This window comes from Leucoraja erinacea, chromosome 14 (assembly GCF_028641065.1).
Source record: "Leucoraja erinacea ecotype New England chromosome 14, Leri_hhj_1, whole genome shotgun sequence".
Lineage (NCBI taxonomy): Eukaryota > Metazoa > Chordata > Chondrichthyes > Rajiformes > Rajidae > Leucoraja > Leucoraja erinaceus.
Window position 1 is genome coordinate 165,915 of NC_073390.1, and position 23,086 is coordinate 189,000.

Genomic DNA, 23,086 nt, shown 5'->3' on the forward strand with positions numbered 1-23,086 from the left:
GAATATTGCGTTGGGGAATGGGGTTGTGTTGGGGGACCAGGCCTTAGTTTAGTTGCATTGCTAAACTAACAAGGAACTGTGCCAGCATTTTAATATTAAGCAGCAATTTCACTGTTACACCACCCACAGGCTACCAGAGGGGTTGAAAGGGCAAATGGGACCCTGAAAACTAAGTTAGCCAAATTTGTGGGAGAAACTCGACAGAGTTGGATCAGGGTTCAGCCTCTGGCCCATTGAAATGAGGCTCACCCCACACAAAGCCACCAAATTGACCCCTGCTGACAGTCGTCCCCTAGGGGCAGCAGAGTGTGGAGGTTAATTTGATTCCATCCGCGCTCAGCGATGAATTGATCACATGCGCACAACTAACCAATGCCTTGTCAGTTCTACATTCTCAGGTACAAGAGGCACAGAAGCCATTGCCAACGGAATATGAAAAGCCCAGGTACAGCCAAGAGACAACCGAGGTGGAAAGGCCTGCACCAGGTCCTCCTGGACTGTGGTGAAGGTTGAGGATCACCCACGTTGGATACACCTGACTGACTGCAAGCGCATTGGAAAACTGAAAGATAAGAATGAGACTGGAGCTCCTTGTTGTTGTGCTGGGACTGGGGAGAGTGGGTTGGACCAGAGGAAAGAATGTATTTATTTTCATGGGTTATGAGTTTGCTTGCCACAGTAATATAAGTGAATGTTGGGTATGTAACCAGGTTCCCTGTACAAGTGGAGGAGGACGACCCCTCTTTTCGCATACCCCTTAATCTCACAGAGGTCCGAGCTGCTCATTGCTTCCGTAATGATGTCCGAGGCAGTGGTTGCCTGGAACGAACCTGTAAAGGTTCCGATAACCCGAGGAAGTCTGTCCCTCAACCAATAGAGGGGAACAGATCAATCTTTGCGGGATGAAATACACCCCCATTTGGAGCAGGTTGGATGATAAATGAGGGTAGAGCCTAGAAGATCCCATGACTCAAATTGGCCATTCGTCCACAGCAACCAATTGATGCCACTTGCCATTGCCGCAAGGAAGTTTGGGAACTGCACGCGCACCATGAAGTGGCATACAGGACCATCGCGGCCATTCAAGGGGACATATTATGTATGCAGGCGGCTGCCTGGAATGATGAGAACGGGGAAAGGCTAAAAGGGCCCAGCCACTGCAGAGGATAGAAAATAGTAGGCCATTCGGCCCTTCGAGCCTGCACCGCCATTCAATATGATCATGGCTGATCATCCAACTCAGTATCCTGAAACTTAACCTTAGGATGCTGCTATTTGTGTATATACTCCCTCACACGAGAGCCGTGCAACAACTGCTGGATGTATACACTACATCATCAAGGTCCAAATGAGGTAGCACAGAATCTGAGCAATTCTGGTTGATTTGGGAAACAGCACGTAGGGAAGGGAGGGAGGGGGGGGGGGGGGGGGGGGGGGGGGGGGGGGGGAGGATTTAAATGATGACAATTCCTTGCAGTAATTTACCCAACATTTATTGCAATCACATTCAGGGGGGTGGGAATCAACCTTTACCCTCCCCCGACCCTCCTCTCTCTCTCTCCCCCCCCCCCCCCCCCCCCCCCTACTATCTCCTCCCCCCTCTCTTCCCTGCCTCTCTGTCTCCCCCTCCATCACTCCCACTTTACCAGTCCCCAGCGCCCCCTCCACTCCTCCTTCCCCAGTTGTTCTCTCTGTGTGTCCCAGCCATTGGAGGATACTCCCCGGAGCAGAGGAGTCCAAAGCTCATCCATCACGGAGTGTGTGTCTGACACCAGCCCCCAGAGTCGATCATTCATCTCTGGGGAGAGAGAGAGATGGGAGTGAGGGGGGGGGGGCATGGGGAGAGAGAGGTGGGAAATGGGGAGATTGGGGGGGGGGGGGGGGGGGGGGGCTGGAGAGAGGGGCCAAGGGAGAGGGGAGAGAGAGGTGGAGGAAAGGAGGAGAGGGGGGGGAGAGAGGGGGAGAATGGAGGAAGGAGGGAAAGAGGGGGGAGAGAGAGGGGAGAGGGGGAGAGAGAGGGAGAAAGGGGAGTAAGAAAGGGGGAAGAGAGAGAAGGGGGAGGGGGAGAGAGAGAGGGGAGAGTGAGAAGGGGAGAGAGAAAGGAAGAGAGGGGGGGGGGGGGGGGGGGGTGAGAGGGGAGGAGAGAAATGCGGGGGAGAGATGCGACGGAGAGGGGAGACTGGGGGAGGGAGAGAGGGGAGAGAGTGCAAGAGAGGGGGGGAGAGAGAGAAAGAGGAAGGGGAGAGAGAGAGGGATGGGGAAAGATGGGAGGGGAATGGGGAGGGGGGGACGGTGGAGGGGGAGTGGGGAGGGGGAGAGAAGGAATAGGGAGAGAGAAGAAGCGGTGAGAGGTGGAAAAGGGGGAGAGAAGAAGAGAGATGGGGGGACGGTGGGCAGAGAAAGGGGGGGGGAGAGGGGGAGGGTAGGGGGGGGATGGAAGGGTGAGGGATGAGGGCAGAGAGGGAGGCAGGAAGGGGAAGGGAGGGAGAGAGAGGGGGAAGGAGAGTGGGGCAGAGGGGGAGGGGAGAAGAGACAGAGGGAGGGGAGAGAGGAATGGAGGGAGAGAGGGAGCAGTAGGGAGGGAGGGGCAGAGGGAGAGAATGATGGAGAGGAGGGGAGGGAGAGTGAGGGGGGGAGAGAGAGGGGTGGGGTGTGAGGGGAAGGGAGGGGGGTAGTGAAGGGGAGGGAGGGAGAGAAGGGGGAGAGTGAGGGGGAGGGATGGGGGTGTGAAGGGAGGGAGGAGAGAGGGAGGGAGGGCTGGCTTGATTGTTATCATGTGTAGTCTTTCTGCTGACCAGATAGAACACAACTGGGACCTTGGTGCACGTGATACTAAACACACAGAGGGGGGGAGAGAGAGGGGGGGGGAGAGGGGAGGAGAATGGAAGAGGGAGGGGGGAGAGAGAGGGGGGAGAGAGAGAGAGGGGGGGAAGAGAGAGGGGGGAGAGAGAGAGGGAGTGAGGGAGAAATAGATAGAGAGAGAGAGAGAGTGGGAGAGAGGGGAAGAGAGAGAGGGGGAGAGAGAGAGGGGGGAGAGAGAGGAGAGGGAGGAGGGAGGGAGAGTTGGGGTAGGTAGGGAGAGTGGGGAGAGAGAGGGGGAGAGAGAGGGGGGACAGAGGGGAAAGAGAGAGGGGGGGAGTGGAGAGGCAGGAGGGGGAGAGAGAGATGGGAGGGTGGGAGATAGAGTTGGGGAGGTGGGAGAGTGGGGTAAGTAGGGAGGGGGGATGGTGGAGAGAGGGTGGAGAGAGAGGGTGGCAAGTGAGGGGGAGAGAGAGGCGAGGGGTTAGAGAGGGGAGAAGAGCGGAGGGGGGAGGAGAGGAGGAGAGAGAGAGGGGGAGAGAGACAGGGAGATAGAGGGGAGAGAGTGAGGGAGGGAGGGGGAAGAGAGGGAGAAAGAGGGAGAGGGGGCAAGAGTAGGAGAGAGAGGAGAGGGCGAGAGAGGGGGGAGAGACATAGACATAAAATATTGGTGCAGGAGGAGGCTATTCGGCCCTTCGAGCCAGCACCGCAATTCATTGCGATCATGGCTGATCGTCCCCAATCAATAACCCGTGCCTGCCTTCTCCGCATATCCCTTGATTCCACCAGCCCCTCTCTCTCCACCCTCTCTCTCAAATCCATCCAGTGATTTGGCCTCCACTGCCCTCTGTGGCAGGGAATTCCACAAATTCACAACTCTCTGGGTGAAAAACCTTTTTCTCACCACAGCCTTAAATGGCCTACCCGTTATTCTAAGACTGTGACCCCTGGTTCTGGACTCGCCCAACATTGGAAATATTTTTCCTGCATCTAGCTTGTCCAGTCCTTTAATAATTCTATGCGTCTCCATCTTGAACAACTGCATCTCCTCCAACCTCATCTATTGCATCCGCTGCTCTAGATGTCAGGTAATCTACATCGGTGAGACCAAGCTTAGGCTTGGCGATCGCTTCGCCCAACACCTCCGCTCGGTCTGCATTAACCAACCCGATCTCCCGGCACTTCAATTCCCCCTCTCATTCCGAATCTGACCGTTCTGTCCTGGGCCTCCTCCATGGCCAGAGTGAGCACCACCGGAAACTGGAGGAGCAGCATCTCATATCCCGCTTAGGCAGTTTGCACCCTAACGGCATAAACATTGACTTCTCCAATTTCCGGTAGCCCTTGCTGTCTCCTCCCCTTCTCAGCTCTCCCTCAGCCCTCTGGCTCCTCCCTCTTCTCCTTTCATGACTTTCATGACTCCACCCCCCCCCCCCCCCACCCTACATCAGTCTGAAGAAGGGTTTTGGGCCAAAACGTTGCCTATTTCCTTCGCTCCATAGATGCTGCTGCACCCGCTGAGTTTCTCCAGCACTTTTGTCTATCTTTTATAATTTTATATGTTTCTATAAGACTCCTCCTCATCCTTCTAAACTTCAGTGAATACAAGCCTAGTCTTTTCAATCTTTCCTCATATGACAGTCCCGCCATCCCAGGGATCAATCTTGTGAACCTATGCTGCACTGCCTCAATCACAAGGATGTCCTTCCTCAAATTAGGAGGCCAAAACTGTACACAATACTCCAGATGTGGTCTCACCAGAGCCCTACATAACTGCAGAAGAACCTCTTTACTCCTATACTGAAATCCTTTTGTTATGAAGGCCAAGTTTCATTAGCTTTCTTCACTGCCTGCTGCACGTGTAAGCCAACTTTCAGTGACCGGTGTACAAGGCCGCCCAGGTCTCGCTGCACCTCCCCCTTACCTAACCTAACCCCATTGAGATAATAATCTGCCCCCTTGTTTTTGCCACCAAAGTGGATAACCTCACATTTACTGTTTCTATATTATACTGCATCTGCCACGCATCTGCCAACTCACTCAACCTGCCTGCTGCAACCTCCTAACATCCTCATCACAGTTCACACTGCCACCCAGCTTTGTGTCATCTGCAAACTTGCTTGAGTTGCTCCTAATTCCCTCTTCCAAATCATTAATTATATATGGTAAATAGTTGCAGCCCCAACACTGAGCCTTGCGGCACTCCACTCGCTAGATCAGGGGTGGGGAACCTTTTCATGTTGGAATGCCGCATTGTTATCTAATAAGGCCGCATCCAAGAAACTTCACTTAGATATACTTCAAAATGTAGTTATTTTGTAAAAATAGCCCTCATGACTAACGATTGTTTTAGTTGTGGCCGTCAGTAAGGGAGGGATTAGGAGGGGTGGGGGGGGGGAAGAGTTGAAAGAGAGGAGGGGGAGAGAGAGAGAAGGGGGAAGGGGGGGGAGAGAGTGGGAGAGAGAGGGGGGGGAGAGGGAGGGGAGAGAGAGGAGGGAAGGAAGAGATGGAGGCAGAGAGAGTTGGGAGGCAGAGCAGGTGAGGGAGGGAGGGGAGGAGCGGAAGAGGGAAAGGGAGAGAGGGGGGAGAGGGAAGGAAGAGAGGGGGGAGGGGAGAGGCAGAGCAGGAGGGGGGGGAGAGAGTGAGAGAGGGAGGAGAGTGCGAGGGGGAGAGTGATGGAGAGGGGGTGAGAGAGAGGGGTGAGGAGAGGGGCAGGGAGGGGAGAGGGAGAGGGAACGACGGGAAGGGGGAGAGAGAGGGGGGTGGGAGTGGGGGGAGGGGGAAGGGAAGGGGGGGGGAAGGAAGGGGGGAGGGAGAGGGAGAGGGAGAGCGAGAGAGGTGAGGGAGGGAGGGAGAGAGAGAGAGAGAGAGAGAGAGAGAGAGAGAGAGAGAGAGGAGGGAGAGAGAGAGGGGGGGGAAGGGGGAGAGAGAGGGGGAGAGGAATGAGGGGAAGGGGAAAGAGACGTGGGGAAGGAGAGGAGAGAGGGGGGGAGAGAAGTGCGGAGGGGGGGGGAGGGAGGGGGGGGGGGGAGAGAGGGGAGGGAGGAGAGATGGAGGAGAGAGAAGGGGCAGATGGGGGGGGGGAGAGGGGGGTGAGTGGGGGGAGAGGGTGGAGGGGGGTCGACAGGGCGAGGGAGGGAGGAGAAGAGAAAGAGGGCGACTGAGGGAGAGAGGGGAGATAGGAAAGGAGAGGGGAGGGGCAGGGAGTGGGGGGATTAGGGAAGGGGTGATAGAGGGGGAGAGGGGAGAGGGGGAGGGACAGGGGAGGGGAGAGGGAGGGAGGGAGAGGTATGGGGGCAGGGGATAGATGGGGAGGGGGGGGATAGACTGGGGAGGGAGGAGAGGGTGGGAGGGAAGAGGGATGGGGATGGGGGGAGGGGGAGGGGGATGGTGGGAGGGGGATGGTGGTGGGAGGGGGAGGGGGGAGATCTGCATTCTTACCTGCTCTTGCATTTCGCTGCAGGTCTGTTAATTTACGATGTTCCATGGGAAACTCGGAGAGATCGCGGTTCAGGATCAGGAACAATAATTCCGCATGGAACGCAGCTTGTAACACATCGAGGCTTCCCGATCCCCCTCCCGTAACGATACACACACCTCACCTGTCAACAACACACAGGTGTCAGACCCCCCTACCCTACCCTCTCCCCCTGTGTCTCCCCTCCCCTCACCCCCTCTCCCTCCCCTCTTCCCCTCCTCTCTCATCCTCCCCCTCCCCCTCTCCCCTCTCCCCCCCTCTCTCCTCTCCCCTCTCCCCTCATCCTCTCCCTCTCTCCTCTCCCCTCCCCCTCCCCTTACCTAACCCCTCCCCCCCCCTTCCCCTCTCCCCTATCACCCTCCCCCCATCCCCTCTCACCCTCCCCCCATCCCCTCGGCTCCCTTCTGTACCAGGGCATAACTGTGCATCAGACCCCCCCCCCCCCCCCGTCCCCCGTCCCCTTCCCCCTCCAGGACTGTATTTAATAATTAGTACTCACCCTTCTTTTTATGTACTCCAAGTAAATAATTCTTTGTATTATTCTCTGTGGCCTTTTTAAGTTCATAAGTGCTGGGGAAAGATATTAAAGATCGTGGAAAGATACAGAGAGGTTCAGTTAAGTTCCATATAGAATATATCTAGAATATGTGGATTCGTTTTTTTAAGATGTGACCATAAAGGTTGAGTTTAGTTTTGAGATGCCCTTCGGCCGACTGAGTCTGCACCGAACAGCGATCTCCACACGTTAACACCATCCTTCACACATTAGGGACAATTTTACATTTACCAAGCCGATTATCCTACAAACCTGTATGTCTTTGCAGTGTGGGAGGAAACCGAACATCTTGGAGAAAACCCACACAGGTGACGGGGAGTACATACAACAAATTCCGTACAGACAGCACCCGTAGTCAGGATTGAACCCGGGTCTCTGCTGATGTGAGCTAGCAACTCCACCGCTGCGCCACCATGCTGCTGTAATGAGGTTGATGAGGGCAGAGCTGTAGACATTGTACCTCTTCGGATCTTACCTTGTCGTGGTGAAGAGGCATGTGTGCCTCCATAATAATAATAATGTTTATTTATATAGCACATTTATAGTCAATTTTCATTGACCCCAAAGTGTTTTACATAATTTAAAAATCAGTTCCATACAAAGCATAAAGATGGGTTAACAAAATAATAAAATGCATAAACAGGACACAACATGGGTGAAACATCCACCACAGCATTCATCACTGTGGTGGAAGGCACAAAAAACTTTGGCCGTCCTCCTCCATCCCCACCGTAGACTGCAGGGCCGGCGGTTGAAGCTCCCCTCCAGGGGTGATGGTAAGTCCATGCCGGGCCCGCGGTAGAAGTTATCCGCGGGCCGGCAATGGCGGCTTCTTCTTCCCCCGGGTCTCCCACGAGGGATCCCGGGCTGTAGACGCCGCAGCAGCTGGAACTCTGCAGACCGCGGCTTCAGGCTGCGACTTCAGGCTGCCGGCTGCCCCGGGCCAGTGAAACGGAGCACTCCCCTCCAGCGAGCCCCAGCGAGGGCTCACCTGCTCCACGCCGAGTCCACGCTGCGCCTGCCGCTGAAGCCCCGGGCACGTCTCTGGGAAAGACCTCGCCGATCCTTGATGGCAGGCCATGGGGGAGGTGACCTGGAAAAAGTCGCCTCTCCATGGAGGAGGCGACCAAAGCGGTTTCCCCCTTACACCACCCCCCACACATCAGCCCCCACACACCACCCCCCACACAAAACACAAAAAACCCCCACTAAATACACACTTTAAAACATACTAAAAATAAAAAATAAAATTGAAAGGCTGACGCGCTGCTGCCATGGCTGCCGCCAGAACAGCGCCCCCTTCACACGATTCCATGATTCCGAGAGCGATGCCGTCCGAAGCACCAGCTTCAACGGCGGACCAGGCGGACAAGGTTATCTTCAACTCAACAGCTGTGAAGGTGGATGAAGGCTGTAACAGATCTATCAGCTCCAGTCATCTTGGTTCCCTTGCCATTGGAATGAGTTGATTGGTTTGTGAAGGACCGTGTGCTTCTTGGAGTGCAACATCAAGTACACGTTAAACAAAAACTCGCACAGGCGGCTTAGTTCTGTGAGCAGCACAAAACTTCTCAAGACATTCGGCGATCGGGGAAGGGCGACGGGAGCAGGCCATGCGATTGCTGGAAGCTCCTAGTCAAGAACCAGCACGAAAGTGGTGAATACTTGATTTTACTTCGGAGTCACGTGAGTGACGACATGAAGAACCCGCCAGGACGCATGCGTGTCATATCGCTTCACGCATTGCGAAACGACAGGCGGGGTGGAGCGTTCCCCCGCAGCGGTAAATTTGAAACCGAGACCCACAGGTAAGTGAGTTACTCTGCGGTCATTTTTTGTTTCCCGCGCTGCTTTTACAGGGGGAAACTGGACAAAAATAGAGTCCACAAGGGCTGCGTCTAAAGTTGGCTGGGGAGGACAGCCAGCAGCAGCTGAAGGCACCAGCATCACCATGAATGGGATCAGCTGTGCCGAACTTAGCACCCGCGCCGGACAGATCAACACCACGGCCGGGCGGGAAGGCTACACAGATCAGAGCCGTTGTCTCTGACAAGTTGAAACGGCCAGCAGTATTGCCCTGCAGCGGCAAGTTTTTAAAACCAAGACCGACAGGTAAGGGAATTACTGCGGTCGTCTTTGTTTCCCGTGTCTGTTTCTTACAGGGGGAAAATATGGACAAGAGTCCACAAGGGCTGCACTAGCTGGGGAAACCGCGGAGTTGTGGGCAGCCAACAGCAGCTAAAGGCACCAGCATCACTGTGAGTGGGATCAGCTGTGCCCGATCTGGCTGACATGTCAAACTGCAAAGAAATGCCGCGGGGACCAGCGTTACTGGGGCCAAATGGAGCGGCTTATGGAGCACATGCTCCACTGTGACATACTCTGGGAGATGGAGTCTAGTCATAATAGGTATATAATACACCCATGGCAGCACCTTATCAGGGCTGCACAGAGCATCTCCCTCAAAACTTGAAGAACAACTGCCTCAACAAATCCCACCATCTGTCGAAGAACACTGGAATCTATTGAAGAACGCTATCATCGCCTCCTGCAAGCAAACTATTGAGCTTGTTAAAAAAAAAACCACCAGGACAAAAAGGTGTGATGCTGATAAGTGTGAGGTGCTACACCTTGGCAGGACAAATCAAAATAGGACGTAGATGGTAAATGGTAGCGAATTGAGGAATGCAGTTTAACAGAGGGATCTAGGAATAACTGTGCATAGTTTCCTGAAGGTGGAATCTCATGTAGATAGGGTGGTAAAGAAAGCTTTTGGTGTGCTGGCCTTAATAAATCAGAGCATTGAGTATAGAAGTTGGGATGTAATGTTAAAATTGTACAAGGCATTGGTGAGGCCAATTCTAGGAGCAACACTAGCAAGTTTGTGGATGACACAAAGCTGGGTGACAGTGGGAACTGTGAAGAGGATGTTAGGAAGTTCCAGGGTGACCTGGACAGGTTGAGTGAGTGGGCAGCTGTGTGGCAGATGCAGTATAAAATAGATAAATGTGAGGTTATCCACTTTGGCAGCAAAAACAAGGGGCATATTATTATCAATGAGGTTAGGTTAGGTAAGGGGGAAAGTTGGCATGCAGGTACAGCAGGCAATGAAGAAAGCTAATGGAATGTTGGCCTTCATAACAAGAGGATTTCAGTATAGGAGTACAGAGGTTCTTCTGCAGTTGTATAGGGCTCTGGTAAGACCACATCTGGAGTATTGTGTACAGTTTTGATCTCCTAATTTGAGGAATGAACATCATTGTGATTGAGGCAGTGCAGCGTAGGTTCACGAGATTGATCCCTGGGATGGTGGGACTGTCATATGAGGAAAGATTGAAAAGACGAGGCTTGTATTCACTGAAGTTTAGGATGAGAGGAAGATCTTATAGAAACATATACAATTAAAAAAGGACTGGACAAGCTACATGCATGAAAAATGTTCCCAATGTTGGGTGAGTCCGGAACCAGGGGCCACAGTCTTAGAATAAAGGGGAGGTCATTTAAGACTGAGGTGAGAAAAAACTTTTTCACCCAGCGAGTTGTGAATTTATGGAATTCCCTGTCACAGAGGGAATTCCATAAATGTGGAGGCCAAATCACTGGATGGATTTAAGAGAGAGTTACATAGAGCTCTAGGGGCTAGTGGAGTCAAGAGATATGGGGAGAAGGCAGGCATGGGTTATTGATAGGGGACGATCAGCCATGATCACAATGAATGGCGGTGCTGGCTCGAAGGGCCGAATGGCCTCCTCCTGCACCTATTTTCTATGTTTCTATGTATATGGACGGAAAGGAATGGAGGGTTATGGTCTGAGTGCAGGTAGATGGGACTAGGTGAGAGTAAGTGTTCAGCAGGACTAGAAGGGCCGGGATGGCCTGTTTCCGTGCTGCAATTGTTATATGGTTATATGATTGGTTCGACCATAATGACAAACAACTACAATGAAACTCCGACAAACATCGATGAAAAGAGAAAAGTTTTCATCGCCTTACAAACTGCCCAACAGTCGGCTGCCAAAAGGAAGTTCTATCAGGAATACAAGGCTGCAGTCCAGAAGAGCAGCCGAAACCTGAAAAACCTATGGTGTTCAAGTTCAAACTTATTGTCACATGCACCAATGAAGTTAGTGATATTTGAGTTACCATACAGCCAAAGAGGAATAACACAATACACAATTAACATCCACCACAGTGGGATCAGCACTTTTCACTGTGATGGAAGGCAATAAAGTCTCAGTCATTTTCCTCCTTTGTTCACCCATGGTTGGGGCCTTGAACCCTCCGCAGTCGCCGCAACAGATGTTCGGAACTCCGACGTGGGGACGGATCGGAACACACTCCGCAGCTTGCCGTTCCGAATAAACCGCTTCTTACCGGAGACCGTGGCTTCACGATGTTAAAGTCCACAGGCCCCGCGGTCGAAGCTCCAGCGCTGTGAACAACTTTGGTCTTTGAACATGGCATTCATCGACCTCACTAAGGCCTTAGACTCAGTATCAGGAGAACTCTTATGGAACATTCTATCCACCTTTGGATGTCCGGAAAAGTACATTTGAATCCTGAGACTCCTCCACGATGACATGCTTGCCATAGTCATGGCCAGCAACTGCAACTGTGAGCCGTTTCAAGTCAGATCAGGAGTGAAACAGGGATGCGTGATTGTCCCATCACTGTTCACCATCTTCATTGCGACAACCATCCACACCATCCAAGACGACCTACCCCCAGGAATCAAAATCGTCGATAGAACCGATGGCAGACTTTTCAATCTTGCCCGTCTCAAGTCCAAAACTAAGACATCTATGAGCACCCTCATCGAGTTCCAACACGCAGACGACAACTGTGTTGCAGTTCTCTCAGAAAATCATCTGCAACAGATCCTGACTGCCTTCAACAATGCATACACGAAACTTGGACTGACCATCAACTCCAAGAAGACTCGGGTTATCTACCAATCGTCACCAACTGAGACAAATCGGAAAGAACCATCAATTTAACTTGGTGAAACAACCCAGGAAAATGTGGATCATTTTCCGTACCTTGGAAGTCACCTCTCCTCCAATGTTGACCTTGATGACGAGATCCAACATCGTCTGAAGTGTGCTGGAACAGCTTTTGGACGTCTTCGAATGAGAGTCTTTCAAAATCGTGACATCCAAACAGACACCAAAATGTTAGTGTACAAGGCAGTGGTGATTCCAACGCTCCTGGATGCATCAGAAACCTGGACAACATACCGACACCATCTGAAAACACTTGAAAAGTTCCATCAACAATGTCTTCAAAGCAACTTAAATATCAGCTGGGAAGACAGAAGGGCCAATGTCAGCGTGCTGAATGAAGCGAAAACATCTAGCATCGAAGCCTTCCTCATCAAGAACCAACTAAGATGGGTCGGTCATGTTGTTCGGAATGAAGACGAGCGTCTACCAAAGCAAACCTACTCCCATCTTAAAGAAGGCAAACGGAAAAGAGGCTGACAATAGGAGTGATTCAAAGACGCTTTAAAAGCCAGCATGAAAAAATGTGAAATCGACATTGGCAATTGGGAAACCAATGCCAAGGACAGGAAACTCTGGCGAACCAGCATACGAGAAGGAACAGCGACCTTCGAAACCAACAGATGCGCAGAATTAGAAAATAAAACGGAAAGAGAGGCAGCAACAATCAAAGCCCAAAGCAACAAACAGAGTCTCTGCCCAGAGTAGGGGAATCGAGAACCAGAGGACATGGGCTTAAGGTGAAGGGGAAAAGATTTAAAAGGAACCTGAGTGATAACTTTTTCACACAAAGGGTGGTGGGTGTATGGAATGAGCTGCCGGATGAGGTAGCTAAGGCAGGGACTATCCCAATGTTTAAGAAACATATGGACAGGTACATCAATAGGGTAGATTTGGATGGATATAGGCCAGGTGGGACATGTTGACCAATGCGGGCAAGTTGGGCCGAAGGGCCTGTTTCGATGCTGTATGACTATCTAAGGTTCCACATGGTAGGCTGCTCTGGAAGATTAGATTTAAGTTCACGTTCATGTTATAGGAGTAGAATTAGGCCATTCGACCCATCATTCATCATGGCTGATCTCTGACATTTTCCTGCCTTCTCCGCATAACCTTTGACACTCATTCTAATTCAAGGCTCGATGCTGGGACCGCAGCTATTTACAATATACATCAATGATTTAGGTGAAGAGATTCAAAGTAACATGAGCAGATTTGCAGATGACACAAAGCTGGGTGGCAGTGTGAACTGTGAGGAGGATGCTATGAGAATGCATGGTGATTTGGACAGGTTGGGGGAGTGGGCAGATGCATGGCAGATGCAGTTTAATGTGGATAAATGTGAGGTTACCCACTTTGGTAGCAAAAACAGGAAGGAAGATTATTATCTAAATGGTGTCAAGTTGGAAAAAGGGGAAGTACAACGGGATCTGGGGGTCCTTCTTCATCAGTCTAATGTGGATGCAGTATAATGTGGATAAATGAGAGGTTATCCATTTTGGTGGCAAAAACAGGAAAGCAGATTATTATCTAAATGGTGACCGACTAGGAAAAGGGGAGATGCAGCGAGACCTGTCAGGACTGTCTTATGAAGAAAGACTGGATAGACTTGGTTTATAATCTATAGAATTTAGGAGATTGAGAGGGGATCTTATAGAAACTTACAAAATTCTTAAGGGGTCGGACAGGCTAGATGCAGGAAGATTGTTCCCGATGTTGGGGAAGTCCAGGACAAGGGGTCACAGCTTAAGGATAAGGGGGGAAATCCTTTAAAACCGAGATGAGAAGAACTTTTTTCACACAGAGAGTGGTGAATCTCTGGAACTCTCTGCCACAGAGGGTAGTTGAGGCCAGTTCATTGGCTATATTTAAGAGGGAGTTAGATGTGGCCCTTGTGGCTAAGGGGATCAGAGGGTATGGAGAGAAGGCAGGTACGGGATACTGAGTTGGATGATCAGCCATGATCATATTGAATGGCGGTGCAGGCTCAAAGGGCCGAATGGCATACTCCTGCACCTAATTTCTATGTTTCTATCAGTCAATTAAAGTAAGCATGCAGGTACAGCAGGCAGTGAAGAATGCGAATCGCATGTTGGCCTTTATAACAAGAGAAGTCAAGTATAGGAACAAAGAGGTCCTTCTGCAGTTGTACAGAGCCCTAGTGAGACCACACCTGGAGTATTGTGTGCAATTTTGGTCCCCTAATTTGAGGAAGGACATCTTGCTATTGAGGGAGCTTAGGTTTACAAGGTTAATTCACGGGATGGCGGGACTGTCATATGCTGAGAGAATGGAGCAGCTGGGCTTGTACACTCCACCGCAGAGAATTCCACAGATGTTGTGCGCATGGACTTCAGTAAGGCGTATGACAAGGTTCCGCAGGGTAGGCTGCTCTGGAAGGTTAGATCGCATGGGATCCAAGGAGAGATATCTGAATGGATAACAAGTTGGCTCCATGGAAGGAAGCAGAGAGTAATGGAGGAAGGTTGCTTCTCAGACTGGAGGCCTGTGACTAGTGGTGTGTCTCAGGGTTTGGTGCTGGGCCCGTTACAATTTGTCATCTACATCAATGATTAGGATAAGAACATACAGGGCAAGATTAGCAAGTTTGCTGATGAAACAAAATTTAGTTGTTTTGCAGATGGTGAAGATGATCGTGAAAGATTGTAGCAGGATCTGGATCGATTGACCAGGTGGGCGGAGGAATGGTTGATGGAATTGAATACGAATTTTGGGACTTTGAACAAGGGCAGGACCTACACAGTAAATGGTAGGGCTCTTAGTAGTGTTGGAGGGCAGAGGGACCTAGGAGTACAGTGCGTGGTTCCTTGAAGTTCGAGTCACAGGTAGATAAGTTGGTCAAAAAGGCTTTTGGCACATTGGCCTGCATCAGTCAGTATTGAATATAGAAGTTGTGAGGTCATGTTGTAGTTGTATAAGACATTGGTGAGGCCATATTTAGAGTATTGTGTTCAGTTTTGGGCACCATGTTATAGGATAGATGTTAAGGGTGCAGAGAAGATTTACGAGGCTGTTGCCAGGACTCGAGGGCCTGAGCTACAGGGAGAGATTGAGCAGGCTAGGACTCTATTCCTTGGAGCACAGTGATCTTATAGAGGTGTACAAAACCATGAAGACGGGCGGCATGGTGGCGCAGTGGAAGGGTTGCTGCCTTACAGCGCAAATGACCCAGGTTCCATCTAGACTGCGGGTACTATCTGTATGGAGTTTGTATGTTTTCCCCATGACCTGCATTGGTTTTCACCGGCTGCTCTGGTTTGTCCCACACTTCAAAAATGTACAGGTTAGTAGGTTAATTGCCTTGGTATAAATGTAAATTGTCCCTTGTGTGTGTAGGATAGTGTAATGTGCGGGGATCGCTGCTCAGTGCAGACTTGGTCAGGTGAGGGGAGCGTTTTCGCGCTGTATCTCTAAACTAAACTAATAAACTAAATAGATAGGATAAATGCACAGAGTCTCTTGCCCAGAGTAGGGGAATCGAGAACCAGAGAACATAGGTTTACGGGGAAAAATGTAATAGGAATCTGAACGGTAAATTTTTAACACAAAGGTTGATGGGCGCATGAATGAGCTGCCGGAGGAGGAAGTGGAGGCTGGGACAATCCCAACAGTTAAGAAACATTTGGACAGGTACATGAATAGGATAGATTTAGAGGGATATGGGCCAAACTCAGTAAGGTGGGACAAGGGTAGTTGGGTATGTTTGTTGGTGGGCATGTTGGGCCTGTTTCCACGCTGTGTGACTCTGTGAGGTGTATAGGGGCAGACTAACCTGCCAACAACGCGGTGAAGAGGGGCACCCAGAATCAATCTCTCTCTCTCCCACAGCACTGGAAAACAGGAAGGGGTTAATAATATAACCATATAACAATTAAAGCACGGAAACAGGCCATCTCGGCCCTACAAGTCCGTGCCGAACACTTCTTTTCCCCTAGTCCCATCTACCTGCACTTAGACTATAACCCTCCATTCCTTTCCCATCCATATACCTATCCAATTTATTTTTAAATGATAAAATCTAACCTGCCTCCACCACTTCCACTGGAGGCTCATTCTACACAGCTACCACTCTCTTAGTAAAGACGTTCCCCCTCATAACCATATAATAACCATATAACAATTACAGCACGGAAACAGGCCATCTCGACCCTTAGACCTGCGCTCAGACCATAACCCTCCATTCCCTTCCCATCCATATAACTATCCAATTTATTTTTAAATGATAAAAACGAACCTGCCTCCACCACCTTCACTGGAAGCTCATTCCACACAGCTACCACTCATGTTACCCTTAAACTTCTGTCCCTTAATTCTGAAGTCATGTCCACTTGTTTGAATCTTCCCTACTCTCAATGGGAAAAGCTTATCCACGTCAACTCTGTCTATCCCTCTCATCATTTTAAAGACCTCTATCAAGTCCCTCCTTAACCTTCTGCGCTCCAAATAATAAATACCTAACTTATTCAACCTTTCTCTGTAACTTAGTTGCTGAAACCCAGGCAACATTCTAGTAAATCTCCTCTGTACTCTCTCTATTTTGTTGACATCCTTCCTATAATTGGGCAACCAAAATTGTACACCATACTCCAGAATTGGTCACACCAAATGCCTTGTACAATTTTAACATTACATCCCAACTTCTATACTCAATGCTCTGATTTATAAAGGCTAGCACAACAAAAGCTTTCTTTGCCACCCTATCTACATGAGATTCAACCTTTAGGGAACTATGCACAGTTATTCCTAGATCCCTCTGTTCAACTGCATTCCTTAATTTGCTACCATTTACCAACTACGTCCTATTTTGATTTGTCCTGCCAAGATGTAGCACCTCACACTTATCAGCATTAAACTCCATCTGCCATCTTTCAGCCCATTCTTCCAAATGGCCTAAATCTCTCTTTAGACTTTGGAAATCTACTTCATTATCCACAACACCACCTATCTTAGTATCATCTGCAAACTTACTAATCCAATTTACCACACCATCATCCAGATCATTGATGTACATGACAAACAACAGTGGACCCAACACAGATCCCTGAGGTACCCCACGAGTCACCGGCCTCCAACCTGACAAACAGCCATCCACCATTACTCTCTGGCATCTCCCATTCAGCCACTGTTGGATCCATCTTGCTACTCCTGCATTAATACCCAACAATTGAACCTTCTCAACCAACCAACCAACCTTGTCAAAGTCCATATACACAACATACACTGCTTTAACCTCATCAATTTACCTAGTAACCTCTTCAAACAATTCAAGAAGATTAGTCAAACATGACCTTCCAGGCACAAATCCATGTTGAATGTTCCTAATCAGACCCTGTTTATCCAGATGCTTATATATATTATCTCTAAGTATCCTTTACATTAATTTGCCCACCACTGAAGTCAAACTAACAGGTTTTGCTAGGTTTACTCTTAGAACCCGTTTTAAACAATGGAACAACATGCGCAGTACGCCAATCCTCTGGCACTATTCCCGTTTCTAATGACATTTAAAATATTTAGGTCATATCCCCTGCTATTTCTACACTAACTTCCTCAATGTCCTAGGGAATATCCTGTCAGGACCTGGAGACTTATCCACTTTTATATTTTTCAAAAGTGTCAGTACTTCTTTTTCTTTGAATCTCATAGTTTCCATAGCTACTCTACTTGTTTCCCTTACCTCACATAATTCAATATCCTTCTCCTTGGAGAATACCAAAGAAAATAAATTGTTCAATATCTCCCCCCATCTCTTTCGGCTCTGCAGATAGCTGTCCACTCTGACTCTCTAATGGACCAATTTTATCCCTCGTTATTATTTTGCTATTAATATAGCTGTAGAAACCCAAAGCAACCTCATATCTTCGTTTAGCTTTTCTAATTTCTTTCTTAAGATTCTTTTTACATTCTTTATACTCCTCAAGCACCTCATTTACTCCATGCTGCCTATAATTATTGTAGATCTCTCTCTTTTTCCGAACCGTGTCCAAGTTCCCTTGAAAACCATGGCTCTTTCCAATTTTTACTATTTCCTTTCAACCAAACAGGGACATAAAGATTCTGTACTTTTAAAATGTCCCCTTTAAATGTCCTCCATTTATCTTCTACATCCTTCTCATAAAACAAAATGTCCCAATTCACTCCTTTTAAATCCTTTCGCATCTCATCAAAGTTAGCCTTTCTCCAATCAAAAATCTCAACCCTAGGTCCAGTTCTGACCCTCCATAATTATATTAAAACTAATGGTATTGTGATCACTGGACCCGAAGTGCTCTGCCACCTGACCTGTCTCATTCCCTAACAAGAGGTCCAGCACTGCCCCTTCTCTAGTAGGTACCTCTATGCATTGCTGCAAAAAACTATCCTGCACACATTTTACAAACTCCAACCCATCCAGCCCATTTACAGAATGTGTTTCCCAGTCTATGTGTGGAAAGTTGAAATCTCCCACAATCACTACCTTGTGCTTACTATTAATATCTGCTATCTCCTTACATATTTGCTCTTCCAATTCTCGTTCCCCGTTTGGCGGTCTATAATACACCCCTATAAGTGTTGTTACACCTTTCCCACTTCTCAGTTCCACCCAAATAGCCTCCCTAGATGAGCCCTCCAATCTATCCTGCCAAAGCACTGCTGTAATATCTTCCCTGACAAGCTCTCTCCTCATCCCTCCTCCTTCCCGCACCGTTCCCTCCTCATCCCTCCCTCCCCCTCTCCCTCAGAGCTCCCTCCACTCACCTTCCTTCCTTCCCCCTTCTCACCACCCCATCCCTTCTCTCCTTCCACATCCTCCGTCCCCCTCTCCCTTTCCACCCCATCCTCGTTTCCTCTAGCCCTCTGCCCAATCATCCCCACCTTCCCTCCATCCTTCCCCCCTCCATCCTTCCCTCTCTCTCATCCCTCCCACACTCCTCTCCCTCTCTCCCTGAGCACTGACCGGGCAGGAGAGGTTCACGGGAGTTGACGGAGGGGGGAGAGGGAACTGTTCCCTCTCTCAGGAAGTCCTCCAGGAGTATCCGAAGTCTCCCCCGGTTCACAGTCTCCATGACGACGGATCGCACTGCCCGGACATTGGCGTAGAGATGGAGGGAGGTGAAGAGGAAGAAGAGGAGGTAGGTGAGGCTGAGAGGGGGAAAGCAAGAGAGGGGGAAAGCAAGGGGAGAGGGAGGGGGGAAGAGGGGTGAGAGGAATGGGGGGAGAGGGAGAGGTGAGGGAGAGAGAGAGTTGGGGAGAGAGAGGGGGGAGAGCGGGAAGAGGGGGAGAGAGGAGAGAGAGAGGGGAGAGAGAGAGAGAGGGGAGAGAGAGGGGGACAGAGAGAGGGGAGAGAGAAGGGGGAGGAGGAGAGAGAAAGAGAGGGGTGAGGGGGGAGAGAGAGAGAGAGACAGGAGGGAGAGAGAGGTAGGGGAGGGATGGAGAGGGGAAAGAGAGTAGGAGGAGTGGGGGGAGAGGGAGCGGGGAGGGAGAGAGTGAGGGATTCATCTTTGCAACACATCTCACCCACACCCCTCCTCCATATTCCCTGTCTGTCACCCACTCCCGGTCTGAGCCCCTAGTCCCTTCCATTCCCATCCTCCCCCCTCCCGCCCCCTTCACCAGTCATGAAGCAGAAATGGGGGGGTCGTGAGGCAGGGGTTGGACTGTGTGGCTGGCGACAGGGAGAGGTTCACAGTTCATAGGTCGTGGGGCAGGGGCTAGTTTGTGAGGTCACAGGTTTTGGGGTAGTGGTCATGGATCACAGGTCGTGGGTCATGGATTGGAGGTCGTGGGTCACAGAACAGGGGTCAAATATCGTGGGGCAGGGGACGTTGGTCACAGGTCATAGTGCAGAATTCCTGGGTCACAGGTCATAGGGTAGGGATCAAAGGTCATGAAAGGGTCCAAACATAACAGGTTGCAGGTCACCTACAGGGTGCTGTCGGCAGCGAGGGGGGTGAGCAGGAGACCGGTGCAGAGACCGGCCAAGTTCACCAACGTCTCCTGTGGGAGAAAGAAAGGGAGTCAATGGGAGCACATGGAGAGTCTACCCCACACCCTCCCCCCTCCCTCCCTCTCACCATCCCCTCCCTCACCCTCCCCTCCCCTCCACCTCGCTCACCCTACGCTCCCTCTCACCCCTCTCACCATCCCCCCTCTCTCTCTCCCATCCCCCTCACACACCCTCCCCATCTCTCCACCTCCCCTACCCTCCCCCTCAACCTCCCTCTCCCCTTCTCCCTCCCCTCCACCCCCCTATCCCCTCTCTCCCCTCCTCCCTCACCACACCCTCCCTCTCCCCCCCCTCCACCCCCTATCCCCTCCTCCCTCTCCCCCTCCTCCCCCTCCCTCACTTGACTCCCGTCCTTCGCTGATACGTCAGCCATGTTGTCTCTCCGGGCCTGATGGGAGGTGAGTGCGGGCTCGTGTTGCTCCGCCCGACACCCCAACTACTGCCTGGGGTAGGCAGAGAGAGAGAGGAGAGAGAGAGATTGAGAGAGGGGGGAGAGAGATAGAGAGGGAGGGGGGAGAGAGATTGAGAGAGAGAGAGAGAGAGAGAGAGAGAGGGAGGAGAGAGAGGGAGAGAGAGAGAGAGAGAGAGAGAGAGAGAGAGAGAGAGAGAGAGAGAGAGAGAGAGAGAGAGAGGGGGAGAGAGAGGGGGCAGAGAGAGAGGGGGGAGAGAGAGAGAAGGGGCAGAGAGAGAGGGGGAGAGAGAGAGAGGGGGGGCGAGAGGGAGAAGGGGCAGAGAGAAGAGGGGAGAGAGGGAAGAGAAAGAGAGAGAGAGAGAGAGAGTGGGAGAGAGAGAGAGGGGGAGTGGGAGAGTGAGAGAGAGGGAGAGAGAGGGGAAGGGAGAGAGAGAGCAGAGGGGGGGTGGGGGGGAGAGAGAGAGGGGGAGAGAGAGGAGGAGGGAGAGAGAGAGGGGGAAGAGGGGAGAGAGAGGGACGATGGGTTGAGAGTGAAAAGATGGAAGAGACAGAGTGTTACCGGGTTGACAGGAGATGTGCTTCTCTCTCCCCAACCACCACCTATCCCTCTCTCTCTACCCCCTCCCCTCCACCACCACCCCCCAGCACCATGTTACAGGTGTAAAGAAACGCGTCTTTAACCAAGTCCTTTAATATTTGCCCCTCTCACCTTAAAGCTATACCCCCTAGTCTTTGATATTTCCACCCTGGTGGGAAAAGGCTCTGACTGTCTACCCTATCTACACCTCTCGTAATTTTATAAACTTCTATCAGGTCTCCCCGCAACCTCCGACGCTGCAGAGAAAACAATCCATGTCTGCCCAACCTCTAGCCGTAGCTGAAACCGTCTAATCCAGGCAGCATTCTGGTAAACCTTCTCTGCACCATCTCCAAAGCCTTCACATCCTTCCTGCAATGGGGCGGCTGGAACTCCACGCAATACTCCAAATGTTGCCCCACCAAAGACGTATAAAGCTGCATGGTGAGTACCTGACTCCTGTAAATGCCCCGACCGATGAAGGCAAGCATTCCGTACGCCTGCTTTACCGCTTTGTCAACCATCCATCCATCCAAGACGGCAAGAAATTGCAGCGGATTGTGGGAGATGGTCTGTCACAGCCCAGACCGTCTCCATTCTATTAACTCTGTCAGCAACACGCTGTCTCGGCATAATCACAGACCAGTCTCCCCCCGGCCACTCCCTCTTCTCCCCTCTCCCATCGGGCAAGAGGTACAGAACTGTGAAAACGCACACCTCCAGATTCAGGACAGTTTCTTCCCAGCAGTTATCAGGCAACTGAGCCATCCTACCACAACCAGAGTGCAGTGCGGAACTATTATCGCTCGACTACCTTTGATCGGACTTTACTGGACTATATCGCACAAAACATTATTCCCTTTATCCTGTATCTGTACCCTGTGGTCAGCTCAATTGTAATCATGTATTGTCTTTCTGCTGACTGGTAGGCATGCAACAAACAAGCTTTTCACTGTACCTACCACATGACAATATTCTAAACTAATACTGAATTTGTGTTGTCCCCGATGTCCATTCCAAACTTTCCCCCCCTCCCCTGGTCCCCACAACCCACCTTAAAGATGCAAGAGATGCAGACGACCAGAGTGAAAATCGCTGGAAAGAACGGAGCCACGATCTCAATAAAAATGGCGATGTCGTTCAGAAGGTCGGCAAAGAGTCTGTGAATTACACACACTCAGTGAAGCTCCCTCTACACCGTCACACACACACAGATACAGACACACACACACACACACACACAGATACAGACACACAGATACAGACACACACACACACACACACACACACACACACACACACACACACACACACAGATACAGACACACACACACACACACACACAGATACAGACACACACACACACACAGATCCAGACACACACACACACACACACACACACACACAGATAGACACACACACACGCAGACACACACATGCACAGACACATACACACATACACACACAGATACAGACACACACACACACACACAGATAGACACACACACACACACAGACAGACACACACACAGACAGATACAGACACACACACACACACAGATACAGACACACACACACACACAGACACACACACACACACACACAGATACACACACACACGCAGACACACACACGCAGACACACACACGCAGACACACCACACACGCAGACACACACACACGCAGACACACACACACGCAGACACACACACACGCACACAGACACACACACACACACACACACACAGACACACACACACACACACACACACACACACACACACACACACACACACACACACACACACACACACACACGCACAGTGAAGCTCCCTCACCCCGTCTCTTACCTCCACTGTTTGGCATCACGGTCCAGGTGTGTTCTGGCAGGAGAAAAGTAAAAGTTAGGATGTCACAAATCTCTGGGGAGCAAGGTTGAGTTTGGAATGGACAACAGCGCAGAATGGTGTGTGTGTGTGTGTGTGTGTGTGTGTGTGTGTGTGTGTGTGTGTGTGTGTGTGTGTGTGTGTGTGTGTGTGTGTGTGTGTGTGTGGGTGTGTGTGTGTGTGTGTCTATGTTCAAAATTGTTCATCCCAGTTTGGCAAAAGAATAAATCAGGGAAGGTAGTACATCCGTGGATAACAAGGGAAATCAGGGATAGTATCAAAGCGAAGGATGATGCGTACAAATTAGCCAGAAAAAGCAGCATACCGGAGGACTGGGAGAAATTCAGAGACCAGCAGAGGAGGACAAAGGG

General features: G+C 50.6%; 1 protein-coding gene across 1 annotated transcript in view; it reads right to left on the reverse strand.

The window, feature by feature from the left end:
- Window positions 1–1,608: 1,608 nt before the first annotated feature.
- Window positions 1,609–23,086, reverse strand: part of rusf1 (RUS family member 1) — a 73,125-nt gene continuing 51,647 nt past the window's right edge. Inside the window, 10 exon segments of the mRNA XM_055645340.1 lie at window positions 1,609–1,798; window positions 6,241–6,401; window positions 6,777–6,847; window positions 15,627–15,684; window positions 18,792–18,976; window positions 19,761–19,831; window positions 20,182–20,247; window positions 20,249–20,284; window positions 21,885–21,990; window positions 22,680–22,712. Coding sequence (XP_055501315.1) covers window positions 6,316–6,401; window positions 6,777–6,847; window positions 15,627–15,684; window positions 18,792–18,976; window positions 19,761–19,831; window positions 20,182–20,247; window positions 20,249–20,284; window positions 21,885–21,990; window positions 22,680–22,712 — 712 coding nt within the window. The 3' untranslated portion in view covers window positions 1,609–1,798; window positions 6,241–6,315.